General features: G+C 37.5%; 1 protein-coding gene across 1 annotated transcript in view; it reads left to right on the top strand.

Annotated features, from left to right (window-relative positions):
- Positions 1-14758, top strand: part of TRIM37 (tripartite motif containing 37) — a 104190-nt gene extending 89432 nt beyond the window's left edge. Inside the window, exons 23-24 of the mRNA XM_006899431.1 lie at positions 12040-12150; positions 14504-14758. Of these exons, the coding sequence (XP_006899493.1) occupies positions 12040-12150; positions 14504-14586 (194 nt within the window). The 3' untranslated portion in view covers positions 14587-14758. The remainder of the gene's footprint in view (positions 1-12039; positions 12151-14503) is intronic.
- The last annotated feature ends 2923 nt before the right edge of the window (positions 14759-17681 follow it).

The raw sequence follows: 17681 nt of genomic DNA, 5'->3' as shown, positions 1-17681 counted from the left end.
GTGCCTGTTCATATCCTGTGCCCATTTTTCTATTGGATTATTTACCTTTATCTTGTTGTGGTGCTCAAGTATTTCATAAATTCTGGATATAAGACAAAAGGACATATCTTAATAACAGGTATTTGTAAAGGAAGAATCTGCAGAAAGCTTATTTGGTCAGTCAGAACAAGCATTGAGCTACTGGTATGGTGACAGATTGAATTTATAATATTTTTATATATATATTTGATTGGGCTGTTAGTCCATATGTAAAGATTAATTCGATAGTGCTCATAGTCCTTTGAGGAAAATGGGCCTCAAACCCAATTAAATGCTAGTTTAAATACTTTTTTTCCCCCAGTTGTAGTTTACGTGAACATTTTCATTCTCCAATTTGTATACATTTTGTTTTTTTTTCCTTTAGTAATCCTTTAAAGTTGGTCTTCATTAATGTCTAAATTCCTCTTCTTAGAAAACATTCCAAGCTTCAGCTGTTTTAAAATCTCTAATGGTAACAAACCTCAGCCCTACCAGTTTACCCTACGTTGCCTTTCTCCTGCATGTTCTTCCAAATTCATGATTCTTTATCTAAATGCAGATAAGGCGTTTTTTAAATCCTGAGTAACAGAAGGTACCTGAAGCAATGCTGTGTGTATAACCTTTCTTGCTGTGTTATGTCCTTTACATGTTAGCAGGAAACTGTCAGCTTTCTGACTGATATTTGACATTGCATTTTTCTTCTTCATTTCTCAGTGCACCTTCCACCTCTGCACTCATTTGCATTTCAACAATGGATGCAATTGTAGCTCAGCATACACACAGGTGCCCGCCTGTCCTCTGGCTGCCCTGTGTAAGCGTGTGTGGGTGGTAGCCTTTTCAGGTTTTTTTGGTGAAGGAACACTCAGTGTTCTGCTTTTCTTTCCTAGTTAGTGCTCCTGTAGTGGCAGCGTTATTGTAATAGAAGACATATAGTTAGTATAAAGGGTTTTTAAAGTATAGTGTTGATTGTTAAAATATTAAGAAGGAAATACTATGGTTGACGGTCTCTATAGAAAAGTCCTGTGGGGGCTTAGCTACTTTCTGTGTGCTTATACTTACTGATTACAGATTGCATTGCCTTAAATTTTTACAGCACAGGCTGAAATTGCAGGTTCATTTGTTACAGGTAGAATTTTTGAAATGCTTTTAATTTGCCTGGCTTTATATTTGATGCTGCTGCTGCTGATTCCTGAATTGTCTGGTTCACGATTTATCCACCTCTTCACCAGTCCTAATCCAATACACAGTTCCACCAAATTTTCTTCCAATCTGTAGATTATCTTTTCCATAAAATTTTTAGGTAACAAAAATACTTCATTTTGATTTATTCTAATTTACCTATTTTGTCTCTTATTGTTTGTGCTTTTAGTGTCATAGCTAAGAATCCATTGTTAAAAATAGAAAGGGTGTTGTGATACAAGGAAGGAGTTCTGATGGCATAGACGGTAGTGAGTTAGTGTGATATTAACCAGAAGGCTGGACATCTCCAGTGGTTCAAATCCACGAGCAGACCCACAGAGAAAAATGGTCACTCTCCTCCTCTCATAGGCTTACAGCCTCAGAAACCCGGGGGTGGGGACGGGCCCCTCCTTGGGGGCGGGTCCCTCCCTATGAGTTGGAATCATCTTGATGGCAGTGAATTTTTGTTGTTTTTAATGGTACCGACAGTCTCTGTTGGTGGCTTCAGAGAGAGAATGGGAGTATGAGAGCTAAGCAGCAGCAGCAGTAGGTTGTGAGAGTGTGATATGCAGCCCCTAGAATTCAGTGAGAAAATTTGCTATTTTTATAGCAAATTATATGCAAATTAGTAAAGCCCTAGAGGTATACCCTTGAAACTACTTGGTACCTAAACAGTTTCTAGAAAGACAGTGGACAGATTAATGAGGCTGAAAGAAGGGAGTACAATAGGCAAAGCCAATTGGAATTTGTTAAGAGTTTTTATTTTTCAAGTAATTTATTTTATTTTTGTTGTTGAAAATACACACAGCAGAACGTATACCAAATCATCTGTTTCTGCAGGTATGTTTGTCTTGTATCTAAGTTTAGGGAAAGTAGGCCTCTTTATTGAGAAGAATCTATAGAGAGATGTTTCTGTGTCAGTTCAGCATGGGCTTCTCTCTCTCAGGGGCCTGGGAGTTGTGTGGGGAAACATTAAAATAAAGCATTCTTTATGCTGACACTGTCTGGGAGTTTGGAATTAATGACTAACGTGGTCTCCTCACTGCTCTTGAGCATCAGTGAAAGAGAACTCTTGTTTTAGACATGCCAGTGATCCAGACTGTATGGAACAACGTGGATTAATCTTGTTTAATGACCTGATGCTGAATAACTTGAACTTTTTTCCCCTCTCTACTTACCAGTTCCCAGAACTGCATTTGGTAAGCCTTTCTTATTCTCCCTAAAACTGGATATTGTGCTGAAGCAGCACAGATCCCTTTCAATTAAACCAGCAATGTTCAAATCAGTCACCCAGCGAAGGGCCATGGAGTGTCAGCTGTATAATTCCTATCACAGAGGAGGTTCACTGACCACCATTTCTGATCCTTGTAGGGGGACAGGTTACTTATAAATTACAAGAACTCCATCATTGGATTACACAATACAGATAATTTACTTTCTTACATGACAGGAAATCACAAAGTAACGAAGTCTTACTGAATTGTGGTTGGGTATTTTCAGGGTTGCAGAATTTAACCACTGTGTGTCATCAGGAACTCAGTTGTTTTGTTTGTTTTTACCATCTCTTGCTCTGTCAGTCTCAGTGAGTTGGCTTAACTCCCTTTCGGGTGGCAAGGTGCTTGCTGCCATTCCAAACTTAGGGAATTATGACAGCATTCTAGGAGTGAGGAAGAATTGCTTTATCCTGTTTAGTTATTAAATCAGTGTGGGAAATTTTCCCCAGATTTATTCCAGCAGCTTCCTAACATCCTAATTGTTCCAATCTATCATACTCCTAAATTATTCACTGGTATGAAAAACCGGTCATTTATTCCTTCTCATCCTACCTGATTCAACTTGAAGAGAAGCAATCACAAGTAAAATCTTGCTCAAGATTATGAAAATACACTGGAGCAGAACATTGACAGATAACTGTCAGAAATTCAGGATGGATTTAGTAGAGACCATGGAACATGGATATTATAGTTGATGTCAAGTGAGTCTTGGCTGAAAGCAAAGAATACCAAAAAGGTGTTTACTTGTGTTCTATTGAGTATGCAAAGGCATTGACTGTGTGGCATGGCTAACAAGGAGAGGAAGGTGAATTCCAGAACACTTGTGTTCATGCAAAATCTTTAGACCAAGAGGCAGTTTTCTGAACAGAACAAGGGAACACTGCATGGTTTACAATCAGGAAAGGTATGAATCAAGGTTGTACCATTTCTCCATACCTGTTCAGTATGTTAGCTGAGCAAATCATTCGAGAAGTTGGATTATATGAAGAAGAATGTGGCATCAGGACTGTAGGAAGACTCATCGACAGCCTTTATTAGGTAGAAGATACAACCTTATTGGCAGAAAGTGAAGAAGACTTGTAGCACTTATTGAAGGTCAAAGAATACAGCCTTTATTGTGGCTTACAGATAAATAAAAATCTTCACTACTGGATCAGTATCATGATGGATGGAGAAAAAAAACTGTCAAGGATTTCATTTTACTTTAATCAACAGAGAGCACCCTTGGTAACAACAGTCAAGTAATCAAAACACATATTGCATCCAGAAATCGGTGTGTATGCGTGATCCCCAAGCCATGGTATTTTTACCTACTTGGTCTGCATCTAAAATTTGGACAATGAATAAGAAGACAGAGAAATAATTGATGCCTTTGAAGGGTGGCATTGGTGAAAAGTAATAACATCCTCTGGTTTCCACGTGATGTGTGATAGGGAAGATGCTGAACACTATAGAGATTTTTTTAAAACATAAATTAACCCGTTTATTACAGGCTTGAGACGCTTCAAATGGGGAAGTTTCTACTGATCTTTCAGTTCCTTCAGTCTTCTGATTGACATCACTGTGACAGACGAGGTGGTAGTGTAGGTCCTGGCACCACCAGCTACTGTCTTCATACAAGAACCACAGTGCCAGATGCCCACAGCTTGTCTCCTCATTTTGGTTTTGGTTTTTCCGCAGAAGGAGCAAGTGTACTACTAGGCATGCTGGATGATTACAGTTTTCTTTACCATCTTCCTGAGTGAGGCACCATAATGGGTCCCATATTTACCAACGTTGCTGACTTTCTTGGTGTGTTTGGCCATTTTGCCGCAAACCAGCACCAAACCCAGAGAGGAAGAGACCCAGTCTAAAGATTCTTTTATATAGGAAGAAGATGAGCGAAGGTTTTGAGATTAAACTATAAGTGTACAGAGTTTCTTGACCAATGATTAGTGGTTAATCTATTTTCCAAGCACCTAAAATGTGGGTGCCCTTGAATACGGGAGTTAGAATTAAAAAGTTAACTGAACGAGCTAACTTAATAACACAATATTTAGGAGCAGTGGTGGCCTAGTGGCAATAAGCTGCACTGCAATCCCAGAGGCGCACGGTTCGAATCCACCAGATGCTCTGCCAAGGAAGGAGGGACAATCTCCTCCTGTACCAGTCAGATCTGATTTGACGGTACACGCACACACACAAATAATAAAATTAAAAAAAACAAAAAACAATATTTAGCATGTAATGGCTTTTCAGAAATGTGACAAGTGATTGATACAAAGAAATATCCTATTTCAAGGTTTATTCCAAGATAAAACAATTTTCTTAAACATCTCTCAAGCCCCTTATAATTAATCATGTCTTAAAGTTGCCATCAATTGCAACTAGTTGTTTGAGAACTTCCTGTTGATAATTTCTGGTGAGATCAATAAACCGTGAGTTGGTGAAATACAGTAGCTTAATTCGCTTATTTTAATCATTATGTAATACAGTGAATAAGTAGGGCAATAAAGGAGGAATTTACAGCAGATAGCTTTGTGGCCTGTTGAACAGAACAGGCAGCTCTGGAAAGAAAAAGGAATTTTTAGATCTGAGTATTTGACAAGAGACCAAGTAGTGTTTCTGTGAAAGAATTTCTTCACAGTGTTTGGTTTTTTTGTTTTTTGTTTTGTTTTGTTTTGTTTTATGACATTTATTTTCTTAAATTCTGAGAACACTTATTTCAGAAAGCAAGCAAATGGAATAAAATTATTATTATTCACCTGCAAGAAACATTTCAAGAAATCGACATGTAACAGGTTGAAAACAGAAATGATAGTAACTGGATTCACATGTGATGATGACAGACAACCTGAAATCAGCAGTCTGTCAGCTCAGGGGTGCTGCCAGTGTGTGTTCATTGCCCAGTCTATTACTGGGTAAATACTACTTTATACATCATATTACTCAGATTTATCCTTTGAATAGTATTCAAATGACAAGTCCTTAAGTTGGCATTTTTGACCTGTGATTTTGTGTATTTGACTGTTGTAAAACTTGGTAAGGGATCTGCATGTTATGCTATTTAAATACTACTCAAAGTTGTTCTCAGATATTTTCCAGAATTTGTATATTCACGCTAGGCTACAGTCTTAAATACTAGAAATGAAACTGTTAGCGGTGTGGATTTGCTCCACGGTCAGTTCCTGGCCTTATTCTGACTGATCACATTGAACTTCTCCACCAGGTCTGTCTTCTACAAATTGATTCCTATGTTTCCCATCAGGTCAAGACCCATGTTACGGTTGTAGTTTATTTAAAAGGTATTTTTATTTTTTTAAAAGGTACTTTCAGTGAGCAGTTGGTAGTGCTAATTTCTGTCATGCAATCTCCATCTTTATTTCTGTCACCAAGGCCATGTTTTTGGACTGTCTTTGTTTGCAACTTCTCCATTTGAACCACTAGTTATTATTAATGCATTTTGATTGCATGTTTGATAAATTTAAGTCAGTGCAGTGTTAGGAGCCTTAGTGGCACAATGTTTAGGTGCTTATCTAGAAAGTTTGTGAGTTTAAAGTGTTAGAGCAAAAGGTTTAGATTTAATGTGCTTTTGAATGTACTTAGCTACAGTTCCATTTGTGCCCACTAGGTGGAGGTGGTATGTCACATGAATATAGCCAGTTCCGGTCTCTAAATTAGAAATGTCGGGTTTTAGAACAGCAAAGTCTTTTGAAGGATAAATTTTCAAAAGTAGCCATACATCAAATCTATGATGGAATTTAAAATATTTGTAAATAAGAAACGTGGGCAAATTTGCCTTTTTTACATTAAGAAACTTAAAATTCCTGTTAGTTAAATCATCTATTCAGAGGATTGGTAGACATCTAAGTTTAGCGTGACTGCACTCAGTATTTATCTGATTATCAGTTGTGTAAAGGTATATGTCACTGACAGTATAATATCCATGTATTTAAGGGAGGCCACACTCTTCTTATAGTCTTATCTGTTTAGTTTCTAGTATTATTATTGTCTCAGCATACAAATTGAGTAAGTATTGAAAAGAAACCACTAGGATGCATGCTTTTTCTGAGTATTTCTGATGCCTCTCTTTATCCCATGAAGCAGCTGGTGGATTTGAGCAGCCTACCTTTGGATTGGTGGTGCAACTTCTTACCAACTAGGCCACCAAATGGCAGTAGCTAACACCAGTATAAAAAAATGAGGTAAAAGAAATACACAGAATATTTCAAAGGGCAACTTAAGATATAGTGGTGAAATGTACAAAGACCTCGAGCTAGAAAATCAGAAGGGGAAAACATGCTCAGCATTCTCAAGCTTGAAAAGAACTAAAGAAGAAAATTAAAGCCAACAGTCAAAATATTGAATGATACAAGAAGCACCTGTCTGTATGTGGAGCAAATAATCATATGCAGATGATTCAGCCACGTTTGCTGAAAGTGAAGGGGACATAAATATCCACAAAGATAAATATTCAGCTGTACCGTTCAGTATGGTCTACACCTCAACATAAATATAAACCTTCATAACTGGACGAGTGAAAACATAGTAATTGGAGAAAACAATTAAATGATCAAGGATTTCCCTTTATTTAGATTCACAGTGAACACCCACAGAAGGAGGAGTCCAGACATCAGATGACATACTACACTGGGCAAATCTTATGCAAAACACTCGTTTTAACACTTTAAAGTAAAAGCAGAAAGGTCACTTTCTGGACTAAGGTGCACTTTCAGTAGCTTCATATGCCTGGACAATAAAGGAAGATTCGCCTTTGAGGCGAGCTCTCAGAGGCACGTGGTTCAAATCCACCAGATGCTCTCCTGAAGAAGGAGGGACAATCTCCTCCTGTACCAGTCAGATCCAATTTGATGGTACACACACACAAGATAATTAAAAAAAAAAAGATTTGCCTTTGAATCGTGCTGTTGATTCTTCAGGATTAACAGAAAAATGAACACACTTGCCTCAGGAGAAGTGTAGCAGTGTGTTTTTAGAACTGAGACATCTCATATACCTTGGACATCTTATCAGGAGAAGCCAATCCCTGGAGAAAGGCTATTTTTGGTAAGACAGTTAAAAAGAGGAAGTCCCTTTGGAAGGCGGATTAGCACATTGGCTCTATCAGTGGGTCCAGACATAGCAAAGCTATTATTAGTCGAAACTGGCTTGATGACACCTCAGAACAACAGTTGTTCTATATATTTTGGTATTTTGTATTTTGTTGAAGGATTGTCCTTTGAAATTAGGATAAAGAAAATTTTTTGTTTGTTTAAATGGCTTCTCTCTCTGTTTTTTTTTTTTTTGCATTGTGTTATAAGAGAGCCATCATTCAGTGATGTTTCTTTCTTTGACTTGAAGAAATTTGTAATTCCAGGATAAAAACTATAGTTATCAAAAGCAGTTTGCTTTCTAAAGCTGTTCATAGTTTTTCTAGGAGCTTTGGTTTCATATTCATGATACACATACTTATTAAACAGTAAAAATGTTGGTTTGGAGTTTCTAAACCTCTCTGTTGGATACAGTGAAATGGTATTTATAGGGCACTGAGAATTAACCTGAAAATGATGTTAGCTTGATAAGTAAATAGAATAGAAACTGTGCTCAGCAAATCCACTTAACAGATTTACCGGTCTGTCTGCTGCTCTCTGGCCCCAGCAGAAGCTCCCATGTGTCCAAACAGTGGTCTCTGGGAGCCTGGAGTGGATCTCAGTTTCCCTTCTCTTAGTGGTGGTACAGCACTGTATGTTTTCAGACACAGTGCTGCCTGATTGCTTCTTACTTAAAACTGTCATTTTATTAAATAAAAAACTAGTTAAAAGTGTGAAAAGTTTTATCTGAAAAGATTAGCTTGAATGTTTGGGAAAGCTTGATAAAGGCAAATTGTTAAGACATTTTAAAGACAAGACTATAAAAGGGGAGCACGTGCACCCATGTGAAGGGAGGGGATAGAACCAGGGAGAATCCAGTGACCACCTGCAAGCAGTACAGCTGGAGCTCACGCACTGCAAGTTTTTCTTATGGGCAAATTAGTACATTCTGGAGTTGTTAAAAATATTTTGTTCATTTTTTTCCAGCTTACTACCACTTCTGAAAATCTGTGTGGCTAGACTTCAGTTATTCCTCCCTATAAATTTAAACTATTTATAAAGAAATTCTCACAGGAAGTACATTTTCTTGAAAAATCCATTTTACCTCTAGATCTATTCTTCACGATTAAATTGTGAAGGAGCTCACTCACTTCCTGACACATTCTGGCGGTTACCACATCAATCCACCTGGTCATGGGTCACAAAGGAGCTTTATGAAGTAGAACAACCAGCTAGTGTGTCAGGGACCTCTGCTTTGTCTGAAGAGAGTGCCAACAGCTGATAGCATAAAGTTTTGGTGCTTTATAGGAAGACTTCATGTTGTTGTTATGTACCAAGCCATAGACGACTCTCTAGTGGGTTTTCAGAGGCTGTAAATCACATGGGAGGAGCCTGCCCATCTTACTCCTGTGCAGCAGCTGGTGGAGTCAGGCCACACGTCTTTGGGCTGGCAGCCCAGCTCCTTACTACCAAGCCACAAGAGCTCCATGGGAAGGACATTAATGGCAGTGATTGGGTGGCAAATGAAATTACGATGCAGAAAGCAGTCTGTAACCAAAGCAGATGGCTCTGAATGCAGGGAAGGAGAAAGGATATATTCACACCACAGGCATTGTAGATTTCTATATTATAGTAATTTTTCGTTGGCTATCAAGAAAATGCTTTATTCTAACAAATCATGACAGACAGAAGTAAAAGGTCTTGCAGAAAGGAATAACATTTTAAAAATTACACAGAGGTAGCTTCTGAGCTGGTGTGAGATGTGAGGGAATGGATCCATAGCTGAAAGTTGTACATTAAGTAGTCACCAGAGATGCTTTGTGTTGAATAACGCTGAGAGAAAGATTTCTTACGCTGAGTAATACTGTACATGAAGAGTTTTATGATGATTAAAAACTAGAGACTCTTCTGTGACAAATCATCTCTTTATAAGAAATTTTATTAATGGAATTCTATCGTGGCTTAATGGTAAGATACTGTGCTGCAATCCCAAAGTCATGTGGTTCAAATCCACCAGCTGCACCATAGGAGGATGGGCATTCTTAATCCTGAGTGAGTAACGGCCTCTGAAAACCTGGTGGAGGGTCAGCTGGGTCAGTTCTAACTTGATGGTACACAACAACCCAATAGAGTGGCCAACAGTGCAGTAGTGGGTAGTAGTGATTTTCCTACAAGATCAGTATAGTTTTAGTATCAAGGTTGTTATTTTCCAGTAATAACCAATACTTTGGGATTTTATTTTATTCTATTTTTAAGAAGAGTTTGTATGGTATGATTTCTTCCTTATATTTTAGGAAGAATTTGTCAGTAAGGCCATTTGAGTCTACAGTTTCCTTTGTTCAGCGACAAATTATGTTTCTCTAATAGGTATTGTACGTAGTCAGGTCATATATTTTTCTTTAGATGATTTTAATAGTTTGTATTTACCAAAGATTTTGTGTTCTTAACTTCATGATCATAAAGTTGTTCATAACATTTCCTTTTATTCTTTTAATGTCTGTAAAGTTTTGGTGATGTTCTATTTCTGACATTGATAATTTTATCTTCTTATAAGTAAGTGGTTAGGTGCTTACAATTTTTCTCGACTGTTTCAAAGATCTACTTCTTCGTTTCATGGGTTGTTTTTTTTAATTTCTTTCCTTTTACTTGCTCATGTTTAAGGAACTTTTTTCTACTCCCTTAGAGTAAAAATGTCATTGATTTGAAACTATTTCTAATATAGGCATTATTGTTCTTAATATCTGTTTGAATTGAAACCTGTTATTCCCTATTAAAACTCATAGTTTCCAGTAAATTCTGTGTGACCATTGCAACAGATTTGCAGACTCAGTAGAAAGTAGTGAGTGTAAGTGAGAAAACCTTTAGAATGTGGAGCACGAGGACATGTCTGGATTCATAGGAATTATGTTTGGGTGGTGGTGTTATTAAATGAGGGTTTTCATATGTTGTGAATTTCATGTGCTATACTTTTCATTTCAGAATATTTTCTAATTTCTCTTAATTACCTTTTGAATCATGAATTTAGTGTGTATTTTTTATTTATATTTAAATTTTATTGTAGTTTGTTAAAAAGTATACAGAATAGTTTTCAAATCCGTTTGTATACAGTGCATTTTCATGACATTGTTTCACTTTTAATTATTTGGGGATTTTCTAGATACTTACTAATATATAGTATAATATCTTATGATCAGAGAACATTTATTGTGTAATTGGAGTTCTTTCATTTATGAGCAATGAAAATGAGAAAAATCCTCAATGAGATAGCTTGATGCAGTGGACATGCTAAAGATCGTGAAGATGACACACAGAGTCAGGCAGCATTTCTTTTTAGATTACTGTGGTTGCCATAGGGTGGCCTAATGATTAGAGTTGTACTGCCAACTCAAAGACAGGTGATTCAAATCCAGTACCTTCTCCTCTCGTGAGAGTTATATAGCCTCCAAAAACCTGCTGGAGAGTCCGTATTGGGTGTTTTGTGTAATGTCGAGTCAGAACCAACCCGTGCTGACCCTCAGCGGGTTTTCAAAGGTAGTGCCCATCCTCCCGCAGAGCAGCTTGTGGATTCAAACTTCATGCTTTCGAGATTGCAACACAGCTTCTTGCCACTAGGCCACCAGTGCTCCAACCACCACTGCTGGAGAGTCTGTTGTTGTTGTTATGTACCGTCGAGTCGTTTGCGACTCATAGCGACACTATGTACAACAGCCCTAAACCCTGCTCTATCCTGTGCCAATCGGATTGCCTCTGACACACCCATCCTGATTACCCCAGTCACTGAATCATTCCACCTCATAGAGGACCTTCCCCTCCTGCGCTGTCCCTCTACCCTACCAAGCATGATGTCCCTCTCCAAGGACCTGTCTCTCCTTACAACATGTCCAAAGTATGTCAGACAAAGCCCCGGCATCCTTGCCTCCAAGGAGTAGCCTGGTTTAACCCTCTCTAGGATGAATCTGTTTGTTTTCTTGGCAGTCCATGGTACATTCAATACTCTTCTCCAGCACCACAGCTCAAAAGCGTCAATTCTCCTTCTATCCTCCCTAGTCATTGTCCAACTCTCTGATGCATAACAAGTGATTGCAAAAACCATGTGGGTAAATTCCCACTCGTCAGCAATGGTTCTGAAGGTGTTTATATAGCCATCAGTCAGAGCCAAGTAAGTCATTGGCAACTAACAATGACAACAAATCAGAATTCAGCAGTAAATATTTTAGACTTTTGACAATACAAAGAACTAGAATAAATAGAACTAAACAAGTCAGTAATTGTGATCTAATAAACATTATCTATGAAATCAGGTGTTGGATGCACATCATCAGCCATTGTTCTGAATAATCAAATAGAATTGAGATTTCTGTGGTCCCCTCCTCTCTCTCAGTAGGTATTTTATATTCTCTTGACAGTCAATAGGAATCTCAGCTTCATATACATGGCGATTTCCTTTGTTTTCACCTATAGAGTTTCTTGTCAGACACGTGTTCTTCTTCTCTTGCCAGGGATGAGCAGCGACAGTGACATTGAATGTGACACTGAGAATGAGGAGCAGGAAGAACATGGTAACATGGGTGGATTTAATGACTCTTTCATGGCACCACTCCCCGATGAAGGTGAAGCATCTGTCACATCACACAGATTAATAAACACGCTCCTCCTCTTTTTCTATTACTTGTTTGTATGCTTTTTCATTATTGCTGTTTATGATACAACATTTTACTGAGTAACGAGTTCTGGAAAAATAATGGTAATTATTTTTGCATTGGTTAGATTGCAGGCCAACAAAATCTTTTTATACAGCCTATAATCTATGAGTGGTTGGTGCATTGTTAAGAGGTAGAAAAGAAAAGAATAGGCAACCCAGAGTACACGTGGCCTACAAGATCCACTCTACTTTGCATCTGTCCCTTTACAGGAACTCTGATGGTGTTCCCCTCAGTGTGCTGTGCCGCTGCCAATGGTCACATGTCTCCAGTGGTTAAAATCCACCACAGCTGCACAGGAGAGATTCATAGCTTTGGAAATCTAATGGAGGGTTGCTATGAAAATGTTCTGGATCTCCTAGGGAGCTTCCAGATGTTAGATATATGTACATCAGTTTTATTTTGTTTTCAGATAAACTTTCAGTTTATCTTTAAGGTAGTTTGCCAAATATATCTTTTTCTACTTAGAAATGCTTGCAGTTTATAGAATCATCTAGTTTTATTATCTTTAAGACCCTCCCATCACTCAATGAGAACAATACACTGTTACTAATTTTCCTTATTTTTATTTGCATTCTTGTATCTAAGCGACTTTTGTGACCTACAGTTTTTGGGATTTGACCTAATATTTCATAACTTTTTTTATTTTGGTGAAATATAATCTTGTTGTTGATTGTCTTCGAGTCAGGCACGACTCAAAGCGACCCTTTGAGCAAAAGGCCTGAAGCCCCCCTCTACAGCTATCAACATTCATCAAAGTTGATAGAGTTTCCTGAGGCAAGTTGTTTAGAAAGTAGATGCCATTCCTGCTTCCAAACCTGTCGTACTAGGTTATATTAATTAATATTCTGTCATCTGGATATACCATAACCATCCTCTGACTGAGAAGAGATTAAGTACAGATTAAATGTTGAAAGGATATACATTTATTCCTCACTTTTCCCTCAGTTGTCATGCTATCTTAACATTTCAGATTTATCACTTGTAAAAGTCTGGTGTTTGTTAAAGTAGTGAAAAATCTACTGGCCAACTTTTGTTGTTAATGCATTAATGATGCACATAAGAGGTGGGAGATGACTGTGCTGGTGTGATGGCACGGGGTTTATGGTGGCTTGGCTAGGCCAGAATTCTCGGGTTTGGAGGTATGTAGTCATCTAATTTGGAAATATTTTTAAAAAATTTTTTTAATGAAAGTTTAAAGAGACTTTGGATTTCCATTCATTCATTGTTGCACTTTTCTTGCTGCCCACCCCTCCCTCAATTAATTTTTCTTTTTGAAAAGGAAAAGAAAAATTCTTTCACTGTTACTCAATCCCTCACTCCAAGTCTACTCCACTGTGCTACCATTCTGACATGTTATCCACTATTCCTAAGGGCCTGTGGTCTTTGGAACCTAACTGTGTCAGTAAGGGAGGGATGGATGGTACAAAGGTAAAAAAATTATCCAGGGTCCATTTACAGTCACCCAGAGACATTAGTGATCAATCACATATTCCATTGTCATTGTCAGACTTATTCCAGTTGTCAGCTTTATATTTTACATATTTTCCTCATATTCTAGTGTCTTTTTCAGTTGAGAGCCATGCATCTGATTACTGATTGAGACACCTTGGCTTCTCAAAGCAGCAGACAGATACTTGACCCATTGTTGTGCGTGCCAGTGGGTTTTGTGACCAGGCTGTATTCACACATGCTGTTCAGTTTCCTTTCAGTTACCTTCTGTGCGCAGAGCCTGAGTCTCGAGACATCCATCATCACCGTTTCCTTTTCCCTCCTCCCGTTGCCCCCACAGTCTTCCCAGGAGGGTGAAGCGAGGCAGCGCCGTTCAGCTTTTAATTGTGGGTGTCTGTCACGCATTTTGTTCTCTCTCCTTTATTCACCCATCATGTTTGCTTATATTTGATTCAGAGCACTAATTCTCTGAGGCAAGATTTTGTGCATCACCCACCACATTTCTATCATTTAAGTAGCATTTAGGAAGATCATTTAAGAACTTGGGAAAGAAAATACTGCTCTTTTAAAAACTATATCAGCTTTTAAAGACACGCGCTGGTAATGCAGTAGTCAAAATGTTACCAACTGCTAACTTGAAAGTCCGTGGTTCTTGCCCACCCTCCACTCCATGGGAGAAAGGGTGCTTCTGCCAAGATTTACAGCTTTGGGGCCGTTCTACTCTGTCTTTTAGGGTCACTGGGAGTCGGAATTAATTGACTGGATGACAGTGCGCTTTTTGGCATTAATGTTTGCTTTTTTTTCATCTTAGACACATGTTCCAGTTTTCCTGATGGTGAGCAAATAGGCCCTGAAGATCTCAGCTTCAATACTGATGAGAACAGTGGAAGGTAATTGCCAACCAAGCCAGGAGAACTGACTCCCAAGTTACCTAGACCCTGAAATTTGGTGTAGTTGGTGCTCAGATTTTTCATCAGTTAAATAACTAGATTTGGTCATCTTTATTTTTTGTTGTTGTTCTCATCATCTCTACCTGAAATAAATAGTAAATCTGAAATTATTAGAAAATGGTGTAAGACAGTCATACACGGGGGTGGGGGATAAGGAATGAACAGCGTGGGAAGAGTTCTTTATAATGTAATGCAATAAAAGTGTAGTCCTTGAAATTAATTTAGTAAATGAGTACATTCACAAAAGGCTGTTTGCTGCAATAGAAGGGCAATTAACTGTCAGAAAATGTACCTAGAGACAGTCCAGGCCTCCAGCGCACCACTCAGCCTCAGTGTTCTTGTTTTCGCTAGACGCTCTCTCACGTTTAAATGACCACCGTTATGTTTGAGGTTTTAATCAAGAGTTTATAGCTTCATTAGTGCCTGCAGAGTAAACAGAAAACACAAATAGATGCTGCCTTGTAGACAGTGTGTGAATACGTGAAGTAACACTAAACGAATCTCCTCTGTGGAGTTAATGTTGAAAAGCTAATTTCTCTTTTCACTTCTCCAAGTGCAGGCACACTGTTTAATGGCTCTGTGTCTCTTCTGTGTGACTTTTACAGTTATAATTTTAAATGAACCGTGTTAACAGGATTGGTTGATTTCTGATCAGGTGGACACATGGAAGATCACTACCCTTCATATACTTTCTACTGCCTCTTACAGAACAGCTGTCGTGCAACCAGTATTTTAAAATCTGTTTTATTTTCATTATTTAGACATTCAAGTCCCTGTGAATACATTTAAAGATCCATTCATATTATACAGTGACTTGCATGCAAGTAAAATTGTGGCACAGTGTTTTCTTTCGTAGTCACAGCTAGCCCCAAATTATTGCCAGACTTTACCATTAGGCTACTGCTTTTGTGTTTGAGTTGCTGTATTGTTTGTGAGAATTAACACTGACAGTTGACGGAAACTTACTGAAAAGGCATGAATGTATATATACAAGTGAGAGACATCTCATCTGCTTATATTTTACTTACTGAAAATTGTTCATGCTTCTATGTCCAGTGTCTTGCTGAATGCTGTGATTCATAGTTTACTTTTGTTCAACAGTTTGCACTTTTGTTAATAAAAGGAACTTGGGAAAGTACTGTTCTGCCTCTGCAATTTTTTTCAAAGGGCAACTAGGAATCTTTTTTTATCTCTTCAGACTCTCTATAGAGACTCTATAGCTCTAAGTATCTAAGTACATGTGTATGTGAAGGGTAGAAGACTTGTATATAATTGTCTTAGTAAAATATGGTTACTTATTTTTCTTAAAAGTTAATTGTAAAAATTTAAATACTATCATTTTAAGAAATAGAAATTAATAATTTTCTGACTACCACAGTGCTTGCTGTTCTAGTTTATTAGATTTTTTACTACTCTAAAACACTGTTAAGTTCTTTAACACATTACACTTTTTTAATAGATGGGAATACTCAGGTTCATTTTATTTTGATGAGATAATTTTTCTGTAATTTTTCATTGTGATTTGAGTGAAACTTTATTTCCATTCACCAGTTTAAGTGCTGAACCAGCCTTGCATTTATTAACTTAATCCACAGTTATGGTACATTATTCTTTTTTTATTCATTTTGGATTTGATTTTCTAGTATTTCAGATTTTTTAGTCCATGTTCACAAGAGATATTCATCTATAATTTTATTTCATAGTATTACCTTGGTTTGATTCTAGGATAATAATAGAGTGATTAGAAATTTCCTTGTCTACTTCTGTTTTCTCAAAGAGATTGTAGAGGATTGGGGTCATCTGTTTCCTTTTTGGAGATTTGGTAAAATTCATGAGTGTAACCCATCTCGGCCTGATGTTTCCTGTAGTTATAAGTTGTTAAAGATTATTAATTGCTACTTCACTTTGTTTAGCAGGTGTAAGTCTATTCAACTTACCTGTATCTCCTTGTATGGGTTTTGGTAGATTGTACCCTTCAAGGATTTGGTGCCTCAGTGATCAAATTTATGGGCATAGAGTTGTCAATCATGTGCCCTTTGTGGCTGTCACTTCACCTCTAACTCACAAAGACCTGGTGCCCATTTCCTTTATGTTTTTATTGGGATTAGTTGGAATGATCCCTCTTTTATCTCTGATAATATTTTTTTCATCGTTTTTTCTTCCTTGTGATTGATTAGCTTGACTAGAAGTTTCTCAGTTTTCATTATCTTTTCTAAGAATAGCTTTTGATTTGATTTTGTTGTTTCCTGTTTACAGTTTTATCAACTTCAGTGCTACCGCCTTTTGTTTTTCAAAATATTAACACCATATGTGGTTAGGAACCAAAATAGAAAAAAAAAAAAAAAAAAGGAACCAAAATAGAGAGGAGTAAGAATACACTTATCATATGGGGACATTACTTGAAAAGCTTTCAGCACAAGTGTGATTTAGTAAGATTTTCAGTTACTTTTTGTGTCTGCGTTTTGAGATAGTTCTTTGGATCCTCTTTCCTCTCCACTGTATTACATTTTGTTTTCTAATTGTAAATGTTCTCCTAAAAAACACATTGCTATCGAGTCAGAACAGCCTCAAAGCTGATATTCAGACAGTTTTTTCTTCCCTCTGCAAGTTGTCTTGAAGTGTGTTTTGGGCTTTTCCTTATTTTAAGATCCTTGGAGTCTGCTAACATTCCAGTGATCTGTTGGTCACTTGAATCTTAGGTATTACTCTTGTTTTTCTTTGCTTTTAGCAGATGTTGCATAAATGCAATGAGTACTGCCCTTAGTTCAGATGAATTGAAATTGTGTTGAGACCCTTTTAAATTGATGTAAGGAAACAGAAAAAATATTTCTCTTACTTGTGTAAAAATCTTGTAGGGAAAAGAGTTCACTTAATTGGCCTGTTCTTGTGTATCTGAGGAACTCATTTTCTGCACTATATTTGTATTCAATAGAGAAGCCTGTCTCTTATAAAGGGGCTGGAAGAGTGAGCTTATATACACGTGATAATGTAATTACTCCTTCAGTGTAAAGCTTTCCATTTTTATAATTAAAGAATAAA

Source organism: Elephantulus edwardii, unplaced genomic scaffold, assembly GCF_000299155.1.
Source record: "Elephantulus edwardii isolate Elephantulus edwardi_28Jun2011 unplaced genomic scaffold, EleEdw1.0 scaffold00257, whole genome shotgun sequence".
Taxonomy (NCBI): Eukaryota; Metazoa; Chordata; class Mammalia; order Macroscelidea; family Macroscelididae; genus Elephantulus; species Elephantulus edwardii.
This window is presented reverse-complemented; position numbering and strand designations above follow the sequence as displayed.